General features: G+C 46.9%; 2 protein-coding genes across 2 annotated transcripts; both read left to right on the top strand.

Moving 5' to 3' along the window:
• The first annotated feature begins 1274 nt into the window (after window positions 1–1274).
• Window positions 1275–6487, top strand: LOC124686422. Its single transcript, XM_047220373.1, has 2 exons — window positions 1275–1587; window positions 5743–6487. The coding sequence occupies exons 1-2, from the start codon at window positions 1423–1425 to the stop codon at window positions 6109–6111; spliced, it is 534 nt and encodes a 177-aa protein (XP_047076329.1). The 5' UTR covers window positions 1275–1422; the 3' UTR covers window positions 6112–6487.
• A 1220-nt stretch (window positions 6488–7707) lies between these two features.
• Window positions 7708–8804, top strand: LOC124686421 (protein IRX15-LIKE-like). Its single transcript, XM_047220372.1, has one exon. It carries the CDS (start codon window positions 7845–7847, stop codon window positions 8802–8804), a length of 960 nt encoding a protein of 319 aa, XP_047076328.1. The 5' UTR covers window positions 7708–7844.
• The last annotated feature ends 5063 nt before the right edge of the window (window positions 8805–13867 follow it).

Here is a 13867-nt window from a genome sequence, read left to right as displayed (position 1 = left end):
TCCTCCTCCCAGCCCAGCCCATTCGTCCTCGCCGTCAACCGGCGGCGGGGAATCGTCGCCGCTGCTCGGCGTCCCGTCTTTGTCCCACCAATGGCGCCGGCCAACGGGCTTTCCCTCGCCGGAGGTGTCGGACGGGAGCCGGGAGATGTAGCTCATCGTCGGCCGGAGGTGTCGGATGGAGGCTTGGATGAATGACGGCGTACGTACGGGTCTTATTGAGCGCGGATGAACGGCGGCGCAGAAGTCGAAGAGAGCAGCGGTTGCTCTTCCGAGGAGTCGGCGCTTCATTTCGGCGGGGTTGGCGCGTCGTCGACGCGGTTGCCAATGCGACGGTTCCGCTTCCTGTCAACTGCACCGTCGCTACGTATGTGACGGTTGAGCGTCCGAGCCCCTGACGGGTCGGCCCCGCGCCTCCTCGCCTCTCATTTCGTTGTGTCCGGCGTGCCCGGTGCGTCCCCTATGGGACGGGGACGGGCTCGGGACGCCGGACACCGTATCGGGCCGCGCCGGACAAAAAAGGCCTTTGGGGCGCGCGGCTGGGAACGATTTTTTGTCCGGCGCGCCCCAAATCCCTTTGGGGGACGGTTTGGGGGACGCGACTGGAGATGCTCTTAGTGTTGCCAAGATTCTCTGAATAAAACTTTAGGTTTACACTGTTATTTGTTTAACTAGGTATGTACAAATTTATATGCAGATTGTGTTCATTAATTACGCATCATTAATTTATTATCCCGACCCGTATCGTCACCCTATCAGCGCAATATAGTGGCCAACTGTACTCAGGATCATGGGTAGACATCTTGGACAACTTCGAAGACTGCAATCACCGGCGAGTTGTAGTGGTGGGGTACCCGTCGCGCCATCATGAGCCCGTTTCATTGTCACGTCAGCGTAATGCAGTGGCTAACCAGGACCGTACATGGATATCGATGACAACAATTTGAGGCACCGCCTAAGCAGTGTAGGGAACTGGCTTTCGATGCCCAAAAACTGGTTTGGAAACCGATAAATTGCAACAATGTGGAAGACCTAAAAGAAAATAGACATAAACTAACATGTCAAAAAGAATCCAATAACAAGTCTTTAAAATTTATTTATCTGCATAAGTAAGAAAAAACACAACGTCCCTCCCGAAGAAAAAAAGGAAAAAAAAGTTTGTTCCGCAAAAATAGAAGGGGAAATATGGACGAACTCGTAAAATTTCAAAGTTTGTTCCACTGCGTGCGCCTATTTTTGTAGGGAGCAGCCCCCGACTGCCCGAGGAGTCACGCACACACACCTGGAAGCATCTAGATTCTGGAGGCGTGGCACCGCAGCCGTCGCCCCGCAGTTTCCAGCCACCACCCCGCGCCGCCGTGCACCTCGCGGCGGCGGACCACACACGAGAGAGCGGGGCCAGTCGAGATCGAGGAGGCGCCGCCGATGGACCCGTCCGACGTCGAGATGGAGCCCGCGGAGCACCCGCCCCAGGAGCCTCCGCCGCAGCAGCAGCAGCCGCAGCCGGCGGCGGCCGGGGACGGGTGGAGCATGCTGTCCCGCGCCCGCGGGCTGCTGGAGGAGGGCCAGCCATCCCAGGCGCTGCAGGCGGTGAGAACCCTTACCCCCACTCTCCCCTACCCTCACATCCCCTCTCGCGCTCCGCCTCCGTTCCGTGCGCTTCGCCGCGTCTCGGCCCTCGCCGTGCGTGCCGGACCGGGAAATCATCGACACGTATCTTACCCGTCCGAGGTCGATCACCCAATTAGGACGAACGCGGCGGGCTTTCGCGGATTCAATTTCGCGTTGGATCATCTTCTCATGGCGTAATCCACCTCGGGATTTCGCTCGGAGAGGAAATCGGGTTCAGATGGGGCGATTCGTTCTAGGGCTTAGGGTGCTAGGCCTTGAGGCTTAGGATTTGTCAGGCTTGATTCGTTCTAGAAGGATGTTAGGCGCTTGGGCGGTGCCTCCCAACCTTTGCACCTGTCCTTCCCCGGCCATATTCCCCTCTTCTTAGGCTAGGATCGATTGTTCTCATGTTTCCCCTCCTTTAGTTAGAGTTAAGGGGAGGAATATTATGAAGTGATATGCACACACTGGGAAATGCTTCAACTATGTCCAGTGCTTGCAGGCTTGTACTCACCTTGCACCTATTAGTATGTCAACTTGCTATTCACTAACGCATTTTGGTTAGCACACTGAGTAAGCTTTACGGATGATGTGGACAAACTCATGAGGACTGACCAAACGAAGTGTGAAAGTAGAGCGAATCTGTTTTGTAGCCTTACAAATCTGCTTTGTTAATCCTTGTCAGGATCACATATCCGGTTGTAATTGCCATGCTGTAATGTAGATTTGCATGTTATCTGTCCTCATGATTTTTGCCCCTGCAGTACACTAGTTTTTGATAAATTGGTTCATTTACCCATGTACTTACACTAGTTTTTTTTGATAAATAGTAAGGGTTTGAGTTTCCTGTTCGGCTGTGCAGCTAGATTACAAACTTTTCTTAGTAAGTAATTGCTGGAGTTAGTTTCATTTTCACGCAGTGTATCTTCTGATGATTCGTTCTAGGGCTTAGGGTTGTCAGGCTTGATTCGTTCTACAAGGATGTTAGGCGCTTGGGCGGTGTCTCCCTACCCTTGCAATTGTCCTTTTCGGCTATATTCCCCTCTTCCTAAGCTAGGATTGATTGTTCTCATGTTTCCCCTCCTTTAGTTGGAGTTAAAGGGAGGAAGATCATGAAGTGATGCACACACTGGGAGATGCTTCAACTATGTCCACTGCTTGCAGGCTTGTACTTACCTTGCACCTATTAGTATTTCAACTTGCTATTCACTGACGCATTTTTGTTAGCATAATGAGTAAGCTTTACGGATGATGTGGACAAACTCATGAGGACTGACCACACGAAGTGTGAAAGCAGAGCGAATCTGTTTTGTAGCCTTACAAATCTGTTTTGTTAATCGTTGACAAGATCACATATCCGGTTGTAATTGCCATGCTGTAATGTAGATTTGCATGTTATCAGTCTTTGTGAGCTTGACCGCACTAGTTTTTGATAAATTGTTTGAGTTACCCATGTAGTTACACTAGTTTTTTTGATAAATGGTAACAGTTTGAGTTTCCCGTGTAACTGTGCACCTAGATTACGAAGTTTTCTTAGTAAGTAATTGCTGGAGTTAGTTCCATTTTTACGCAGTGTATTTTCTGATGATTTCTTTCCAATTATTACATTTTGTGCCTGCGCAGTTTGCTATCCTTGTCCTCCTTAATCAGTGTGGGAGTTTCTTACCTTTTTCGTTCATTTCATTTTGTATTAATGTGGAACTTCAAAGGCTTTCCATCTTCAGTTGAGTTGGGTAATGGGGATTTCTGTAGAGCCTAGCATCTATTCCCTCCGTCCCATAATATAAGATGTTATTACAACCTTGTAGTAATATCTTATATTATGGGACGGAGGGATTAGTATTTATAAATCAATTGTTTCTTAAGGAGGACTCTAGAAATTCATATTTTCTTAGAATGAGCACCAGCGCGCCAACCAAAGCGGGCTGTGCAACTTCAACTGGGCATAACAGGAATTGTTTCTCCCATGCCATGCCTTTGTTAGTTTGTGAATTGTGTATTTGCGGTGTTCAAACTATTGTGTTTTCTTGAGGCCACACTGAATAAGGTAGAATGAAATGGCTTAACATGTATAGCTTCATCTTAGCCATATGCAGGATGTCTTGGGGTTGTCATTAGTTTGTGAATTGTGTATCTGCGGTGTTCAAGCTATTGTGTTTTCTTGAGGCCACACTGGATAAGGTAGAATGAAATGCCTTAACATGTAATAGCTTCATCTTAGCCATATGCAGGATGTCTTGGGGTTGTCATGGCGTATATATGCATTTTGCATTTGGTAGGCACGAAATACCATTTAAACCATTTGCAGTGAAGCTAAAAGATACGGATACAAGAGACACACATGAGAAGAAACTTAACAGGTTAGGATTTGCTACATTGGCGAGTGAAACCACTCGAGTTGATTGTTGTTTCAATGCTGCTAATTTAGGACAGGATAGTGCTAACCGAACCTTACTTAATATATGGATTACTATGCAGCATAGAATATGGATATTTATTGCATGTTTTTGGTCATACATATATGATTTCCTACCTGATGCGTGGGATGGATTTTTTTATAAGACTAATAAAATGAGCAATGTGCAGTCTTCGTCAGGACTATAATACTGCGAATCCTACACAAAGACCTTCGCATATGCATACTCATTAGCATATTCTTATACATAAGCAGAATTGCCTGTTGATACTCACCAATCAATGTGTGCAAATTGTCGGAATACTCTTGAATGTGTTAGTTTTCAGTTTCGTATTAGCATCTATTGGAATCCTATCTATGTTTAGGTGCCATGTACGTCTGGACTTGATGTGAATCCATGTCAATGTAGAGTAGTACTATCTACCTAGCTAATTGGTAAGGTTAGTTGAGTTCTACTCTCTCAACTTTTTCTAGATATGGATGTATTTAAAACTAAAATGTGTCTAGATGCATACATATCTAGAAAAAACTAAGTCACGTATTTTAGAACAGAGGGAGTAGTTCAAATCGGTCTATTTAGTACTGGTAGGCATCGACATGAGTCTGTAGGCCTTGATGTCATGATGTGTATATAAACATATGCAGGGATGCACTTTTATAACTGCAAGACTTGGAAGAAATAAAGAAAAACGAGGGCTGTGACCGTGTGACACATGCCCTTGGCTACAAGCCTACAAGTTTTTCATGTGTGTGTGTTCACAATCTTCATGTATGATCGATCCTGAGGGCACAACCCAACATTAATTGCGCTAGTGGCTGCTTTCCTTTTGTGTTATTTATTTCATTCTTCTGTCCGGACTCATTCCCTAGTGCAAACAAGATAGGATTGTGGCAATGGTGGGAAGGAGAAGAAGCAGCCATGAAGCAAGGTAAGAGTGACAAACATTAGAAGGGATAAAAAGTAGGGAATGAGCAGGGCGGGGAAGAGGGTTGAGAACTGAGGAATGAGCACATGTGGAAGAAGGCTTTGGCAGGGGTAGGTGTCCAAAGTTGACTGACATCGAGTATACTTGCATAAGTGCTAACGAAGGATGAACTGAGAGTTATTTTGGCCAGGACAAACAAGTGAGGCCTTGTTTGGCAGCCCGGTTTTTAAGTAGATACACGTGTATTACACCAGCCCAGTTAATTACTCGAAAATACACTATTCCTATTTGGCAGGCCGGTGTTAGCAGTGTAAGCCCAATTAAACCTGTGGAAACTCGTTGGGTTGAGCAGTTTTCTAGACACGACGTGGCCATCGCGTTTTATACACTCGCGTTTTACTGATTGGCGACGGATATCGGGTATCCACCTAAAACACGTTGATTAATACTCTACCAGAGACAGAAATCAACCGCTTCCAAACGAGGCCTGAGTGGTATTTGGGGAAAGGGTGATTCACTTAGTGGTATGTCATATTTTCACTTAAACTAAGGTGCAGCACCAGTAAGTTAATATTGATGAGGCTTGCGATCGGGTCTTTTAACTTCTGTACTTTGATGAAAATAATGTTCTGAGCGAGATAAATAATACAGAAAAATTCCAAATTGGTACTGTTGCTTAGTTGGGATTATTCTGATGAGTCTTTTGCTGATTACGAAACAGAAAGTTTCATTTTTCCTAGTTCTTCTAAGGAACTAAACTCATTTCCATTATTGATGCAAAACGTTATGCAGATACTCATGGCCATAAGATCTAAAGGTGGTGATCAGGCTCTGATGCAAACGTTGAACCGTGCACGTGAACTCTACAGGCAGAGGTCTCACCCAACCCCAAATGTTGACGAGCTCGCTTCTTTCCTCGCACGCTGTGCAATAGCAGAGGCTCAGTCACCAAACACTAACGTGAAGCCGCAAGCACCTGGTTCTGACCCTGTCACGATGTTGGACTCTGACGAGGCCTGCATACTTGCTGAATGTGGAAGAAAGCAGATTATCTTGGATGCCTTCAGCGATGGAAGCAGCTTCATTTGCTTAAAATGTGGTGGGCTCTTTAGCACATCACGCAAAGATGAGCATCTGGCTTACTGGTGTGGGGCTGCATGATCCTGGTGATAACTCTACTGCTGTATATCGGTGGTCGCCCCAGACGTTGATCATGATGTGCAGGATATTTTGCATGTAAAACCTGCTCTCTTTTCTGGTTACCGTTTCTTTGCTACAGGGATGCAAGAGATACATCTTCTGTTCACCGAACAAAATACATAGCCTGCGTAGAGCATTATGAACTAAGCTTGAAGCTTCCTTCTGTCGTACTGTGTTCTTATGACGCCATTTTGCTGGTGGTAAATCCTGATATGATGGGCATTGTCCTTTGTTATTGTCTTGAGGTCGTCAAGTCCTTATAGTTGGTTTCCTTGTAATGAAAATTTTCTGCTTGTCATTAAAAGGCGGCAAACTCTATTGGAAGATAGCTAACTGATGGTATGTCTGTTTTAGTTATGAATTTGCTGATTCAAACACAAGGAGGTGGTATTCAGAGCAGATTTATAAGAAGGTAGAACTCTGTTGTCAGTACCTGCTACCGTACTTCTATGTATGGTTTCACTTTATGTTTCAATTTCTTTATGCAAAAAACTGGGTTGGTGTTTGATCAGTCAATGCTTCTGTGAGATTGTTGCTAACAGTAAAAATCAGCTAGTTCTTTGTTGGAAGGATCTTTCAGCTCAGGTGAGCATGAAATAGTCTAGGACTTTTACATGTCAGTGTATCTTTGTTGAAGGATCTCTATGCTCAGGTGAGCATGAAATAGTCTAGCCGTCTAGGACTTCTACATGTCAGTGTATGTTTCATGCCACTGTTGTTGCCGAGGCTTCACTTGAAGGCAATGGAGGAATAGACCGGCAAGCCACCTCTCATCTGCAAACTTAAGCTCCAGCTTGCCACATCTGCCAGTCACTTGAATCCCAAGTGTCAGCCGATGGCCAGTCTTCTTTTTTGTTGCCCCTGTCAAAGCAGGTCCGGTCTTTTGTATTCAACAATTTTCTCACCATATATGATCGTTATATCCACTATTGCAATGAAAACAGCAGCTCTTCTGCTGTTATTTTTTTTTAAAAAAGTTGCTTATATCTGCAACTCTTGTTTGATGTCTGGGTGGTGATTGCCTGCCTGTTTTCTGAAATCTGGAGCCATCTTCTATCGCTTCTCTAGCTACTCATATACCTATTAGGTAATGGAGTCGTGTATCTTGGTCAGACCATAGTTCATTCCAGCTGAATGTATCTTGGCCAGAACATAGTTCATTCCAGCTGAATCTGCGCACACCACTGAGAATTGGGAAAGTTAAGAGCGAGAATCTTGTGTTGTATGGAGTATAAAATGTTCATCTTCTGATGGGAGAGTTCGAGTGTCCAAATCAAAGGAGTGCCATCCAAACCTACCAGAATTTGAGCCACTCTGAAGCAAAATCTGCGGAGAGGTGAATTTTCACCTACGTTGCTTTCTTGCCAAACATGCCACCTACTAATCCAACATTTGCCTTTTATTCACACAAAAAAAGATATAGAAAAACTGCTTAATAAGTTTAGCTTGACTCGTTTGCCTGCCCCAGCTGCCATCACATCTCAAGGCTGAGATGTCATTCTGGTCCGGTGAGCCATTCTCTCCATCCACACCACCCCTGGGGAGTACTGAGTACTGACGCCATTGCTGCCCTTCCCTTGGAGCACAAGAACGCAAACATAAATAGCAAGAAGCTGAGAAAAGCAAGAACTCAAGCACCATCCACTCCAGTTGCTTGCCTCCGTTGATTGACTTGTCACGCCAGGAAGGAGGAGATGATGAAGGCAATGTCCGGGCCGAAGATACTGATCGTCCACCCGTCGTCGAACAAGTTCGGGAAAGGGGCGGCGTCCATGTCCGGTCGCTCCTTCTGGCTCGTCGTGCTTCTCGCGGTGTTCGGCAGCGTGTCCCTGCTCACCGTCTTCTCCACGGCGCGCGCTGCGTCCGGCGCGGCGCCACCGCGGGTCACGTTCGCGGTCGCCGCTGACGCCGCCTCGGCGGGGGCGAGCGGAGGACGGCTGCCGGCGCACGTGTTCGACGCGCTGGTGCGGTACGCGGCGGCGGCGGGGGCGAACTCGACGGCGAGCATGCCGGAGGAGGACGTGCGCGCGATCGCGTCGGTGCTGCGCCGCCGCGCGCCGTGCAACCTCCTGGTGTTCGGCCTGGGCGCGGAGACGCCGCTGTGGCGCGCGCTGAACCACGGCGGGCGCACCGTGTTCCTGGACGAGAACCCGTTCTACGTGGCGCACATGGAGGGCGCGCACGGGCCCGGGCTGGAGGCCTACGACGTGGCCTACGCCACCGCCGTGCGCGAGCTCCCGGACCTCCTGGACGCCGCGCGCGCGTCCAGGCGCGCCGAGTGCCGGCCCGTGCAGAACCTGCTCTACTCCGAGTGCCGCCTCGCCATCACCGACCTGCCCAACGCGCTGTACGATGTGGCGTGGGACGTCGTCCTCGTCGACGGGCCCCACGGGTATGCCGAGGGGTCGCCGGGGAGGATGGCGGCGATCTACTCGGCGGCGGTGATGGCGCGGACGAGGGGGACGGAGACGGACGTGCTGGTGCACGACTTCCAGAGGGAGGTGGAGAGCGTGTGCGCCAAGGAGTTCCTCTGCGAGCAGAATCGGATGGAGGGGACCAGCACGCCGTCGCTCGGTCACTACGTCGTGCGCGGTGGCGCCGCCGCCGGCCGGGAGGACTTCTGCTCGGCGCCTGCCACCAAGAAGGCGAACTAGCCGGGAAATCGGTTCGAGGTTTCGAAAATCGTTCTTCGATCAGATATTCGGATGGGCCAGCTTATCGTCTTCATTTGCACCGAATTTGTAAATTTGTAATGTGGTCTCGATCGGCAAGTGCAAACAAAAGGCAATTTGTGGAACAAGTGATTCATAGCTTCTATCACCTCGGGCTGGCTCAGTGACGGAGCCATAGCTAAAGGGCTTACCAAGCAAGCAGTCTGTCTTTTCAATTTGTTTCGACATTGATTTAAATAATGCTTATTTTTCTTAGGGAAAGACAAAGTGTATTTTTCATGACATAGTTTTGAGTGCAACATTTCACATAAATGTCGTTTTTGAGTATTTTTCACACAAAATGCTGAGAAGTGAGAAGTAAGATATATGTAGAGACAGAAGTCATCGTGATGTGTCAAACCTGGATAAGGTGAGGGACAATATGTTATTTGTGGCATGGAGAGCATGGCATGCAAGAAACGAAATGTGTGCTACGATCAATAATGTAGCATTATCATTGATCAGGAAAGGAACAATATGTTACTCGTGGCATGGAGAGCATGGTATGCGAGGAAGGGAATTACTCGTGATAAACTTCTTCCTTCGGTGAAAGGGTCTAAACGTTTCCTCGTCATCTACTCAAGGTTGTTGTGTGATATCCAAGACATGCCCATGGAACGGATTATAAAAGGTAAGCAACCGCTTGTTCAGGCTAAAACTTCAACTAGTGTGCTAAAGAAGAAGAAGAAACCTCCTGATAAACCATGGGTAAAACCTCCTGCTGGTTGGGTAAAACTTACGGTCGATGGTTCCATCATGAAGGAAGATGGTGTGGTTATCTTCTCAGCATGCTGGATTCTGGAGTCATGCGAGGAAGAATTGGAGGTGGAACCTCAGTCTTATCGCAAAGGCATGGAACTAGCTATCCAACAAAGCCCACTCCCGATCATTATTGACTCGGACTCGTAGCAGCAGTCCTCGCAACATAGATCGCCTTACACACATTTAATTTTTGAGTTCAAAAGCTTAGCTAGTTTTGATGGACTGTGCAAGTTTTTAAAAGTGAGCAGCTCGAGCAATCCGCCGACAGCCGACGGGATGGAGGAGTCTGCAAAAGTGGATCGAGAGAAGTCGCTGCCTTGCCAATTGGGTGAGATGAGAAGAATAGAACTTTTATTTGGTTTGCTTCGACCCTAGATGTTGTTTCCTCGGGAGCTCGAATTAGAACTGCGTGTAATCCCTATGGCTTAATATGATCTAATTTTACCCGAAGATAAATAATAATGTAACATTATCAAGACGAGACCTTAATCACTGTTAAAATAAAAAAATGGTCCAAAAATAAAATTTGCGTTAAAAAGAAAAAGGTTGCGAGTCCTAGGTATTGGGCTGGGCCATAGGCCACAACCCATTTCAGGGTCCCTATAAACGCCATCGCCTTCTCCCGAGACGAACGACGCCTGCTTAGCCTGTCCCCCACACTCCATTCCACCGGCGACTCGGGCGCGACCATCGACGGACGACCAGCAACAATGCTCCGCCTCTCCCGCTTCCTCCCCTCGACCTCAAGGTCAGCAGGCACCAAACCCTAACCCTCAGTCCCTCCCTCCCCATCACCGTCTCGCGCACCAGATGGGAGACCCTAGCCGCCGCCGCACCATCTATCCTTGTGGTGCGGTTTTGGGGGTTAGAGTGTTTCCTGATGTGAATCGGCCTCTGGCTTGCTGAACACAAGGTAGAGAATCCGCGCCGCCGAAGCACAGTTTGGAGGGAAACACTACCGCAGGGGCCCCGCACAAGCTACCTCTCCTAAATTCTCCGAACGCCGGTAGCCCCATAAATTTTATCTTCCTCTGTTCTTGATTGGCTCATAGGAACATGGAAACTCAAGGTTGAGCCCAAGATCTCGCAAGATTTTCTCGAGTGGATCCGACATGGGATTTTCCCTTTTTCAGCCAGGTGGCAGCGCATGCCAGTGAAACGGGGGTTACACCATGAAACACTTGTATTATGTAAGAACTAGACCATGATAGCCCGCGTTTCCGCGCCCGTCCATGTTATCGTACAATGATATAATTTCCACAATGTGGAGGCATGAAGCGTAAAAGTATTTTTTATATAGATTTACACATATAATGGTCACTAAAGGTGGGGTTTAATCTGTTTTCAGAGAGGTAGGAGGGAGTGGGATCAAAGTTAACCATGAAGGTGTTTCTACACATGTTAATCTTCACAGAACAAGATAAATTTACCTAGGACGGGACACGTTGGTTCAACATAGCAGTGTTTAAAGTACATAATTACATAAATACACGCGTAAATATTTTCAAAAACGTGCTAACAAATATGTTGCATAATTTCCTTATTAATCTTTTCTGCGGGAGCTTCCTTCTTAATCTAGGAGGACGGTGTGGCATCGGAAGATCCATCGTATAGGATAAATACCTATAGACAGAACTGATTCAGCTTCATGGAAGTGCATGTAGTGAGGTAGAATTATTATCTGTTATTGGGTGAGTATAGTATAATATAAGTTAAATGGTAGAAATGGTCACCTTGTTAAAGAAGATAATCTGTGGGTGGCCTATGCAGCATGTGTGTTATGTTAGTATGCTATTATTATCCAAGTACAATGAGGTAATCAAGAAATTTGTACCTCTTGACCTCACGAGCTATCTCGTAAAGCGAGAATTCGATAGCCCTTACAATGATAAGCATAGTTCAGAAAAAAAGTTGTATATATATATTAGGGACATTCGAATATAGTTGATCTGAGACTGCATCCTAATCAAGCAAGTATGACATTCAATTTATCCAATTTTAGGGAGGTAACATTACATACACGAAAACACAATGTGTGTAAATTGTCGATGTTCTATAACTCAGTCAAGAAAGCATTCATTTCAGGGCTATTGGAGTTCAACACAATCATTTTAAAGCAAGATGCAAATAAGACCGCAACCTTAGTTTAAATTACATGATAACTGCAATAGATGTGGAGCGAAATTTATACTAAAATAGTTCATATATTAAGTCCAAATATCAGAGCCTCACTATGGGGAGGCAAACATGTTGGACTGGAACATACCACAATAAAAAAAATTAGGTCTTAACAAACTAAAAGGGGTATTTCATCACGATATAAATCAGCTAAAAACCACAAATCCTGTGGGCGAGCCAACACACAACCTGAAGAGTCATTGCAGAGAATTGGGAATTAAGATTACGTTAAATCTAATTACTGCCTGAGCTCGTTCTAGCCTTACGCGGTGCTCCCTCTTGTCGAACGTCGGATCAAGATCATGCGGTGCGACGGATTTCAACCGGGACCACACGCACGTGCCACCGATTAAGTCACATGGCGACTCCTCTCATCGACCCACTCTCCATCCCCACCCGAACATATCGGAAAAAATCCCCACCCGCAGTCGTGCACCCTCTCCACCATGGTCTCGATCCCGAGCGGCGAGATGGATTGGACCCCCATCGAGTGGATCCTGGTAGGCGGAGGAGGAAGGAGAGGTGCTGGTGGTGCGGACCGCACGACGCCCGCGCTCCCAAGGCGTAGGGCGGCGGCCATGTCGTTGGTGCGGCTACGGGGGAGGGAGGAACGGGCAGCGCCGGCGACGGAGGTGAAGGGCGGCGCCCTTGGAGGACGTGGTGGTGCGGATGGGGGGATCAAATGCCCGTACTCAAGAGGGGAGAGGCGGCGGCGGCCATGGCGGCGGCGGGGTGGTCGGTAGCGGATGGGGATCACGGGGCCATCGCGCCCATCCTCTGCCTTGCCCGCGACAGACAACAGAGAGGAGCACATGCTCATGTCGGCACATAAACGGGATGGGGGAGGGCCGCACGCGCAAGGAGGTGGCCCCTCCCTTTGCTACGCATGGGCCGCGCGAGCTTGATAGCCTGGGCGCGCGGTGGCCGGCGGTAATGCAGGCTTGGTGCAGCTGGCTTCTGGTGGATTTGTTTTCATCGAGTGAAACGGCGGCTCCAGCACTTGGCGGTGTGTTCGCGCGCAGGTACATTCCCGATTAACCTCTGGTTGCTGTATGTCATTAAGATGTGAACAGAGATCGGTTTGGTCTTCATTTGTCTACATGAATTTTAAGGATTTATGGGCATTGCTTATCCACCAGATCCTTCCGTATGCAAGTATGTAATAATAGTGCAATTTTCCCCAATTCTGTCTCTAATATTTTGCAATTGGATGTACTTTCCGACCTTTTTTACATCCAAGAAATGGTAAAAGTTGGAGATGTATTTTTTCTGCAACTATGGATAAAACGTATGTATCTGGATGTAATTTTTGTCATTTTTCTACATCAAGAATGCTGAATGGATCAAAGTGTAAAACACTTATTTTGTGATCCCATTATTTTGGTGCTTCTAGATGTAATTTTAACTTTTTTCTACATCCATTGCTGCAACATTTACATCTCAATTAGATCATATAAACTACTCTCTGGTATTTGTTGTTTTTATAAGGGATGTATTTTCTTAGAAACTGGATGGAGTTTGCCCACGCAAGGAAGACACCAAGGAAGAATTTAGTAAATTTCCCGTCTCGCGAAAGATTTTTCTCCATGTTTTGTTTTATTATTTTAGTAGTATAAAATATTTTTTGGCTCATGGGGATGGAGAAGGCGTGGCGGGACCGGGGGGACCAGAGAGGTAATTGCTGCTCTTTTTTTAATGCGCAGCGAAAGTGGGTTTTCTCACATTCACACCGAAAGTTTCTATTTTCGGAACATGCTGGAACCCAGTGCACGTGACTTTCTATTTTTAGGAGGGGCACTTCCTAAGACTAACGGGTAACCGGCACTATGTAGCCACGTCCTTAAGATTATTGTTTTTTTAAGGACCTAATATCCATAGCAAATCCTGAGAGGGCTATTGGATTTAATCAATTTCTCAACCTTGGCCGTATAAAGTAGGGGTTTAAATTTTACACGCGACATGGTATGCGGTACATATTTACCTATTAATCTGCAAATAATACAAAAAACAATCGAGGATACAATTAAGTCAGTTAAAACATACAAACATGGTAAGTCATCACAACC

Source organism: Lolium rigidum, chromosome 2 (genome assembly GCF_022539505.1).
Source record: "Lolium rigidum isolate FL_2022 chromosome 2, APGP_CSIRO_Lrig_0.1, whole genome shotgun sequence".
NCBI lineage: Eukaryota > Viridiplantae > Streptophyta > Magnoliopsida > Poales > Poaceae > Lolium > Lolium rigidum.
This window is presented reverse-complemented; position numbering and strand designations above follow the sequence as displayed.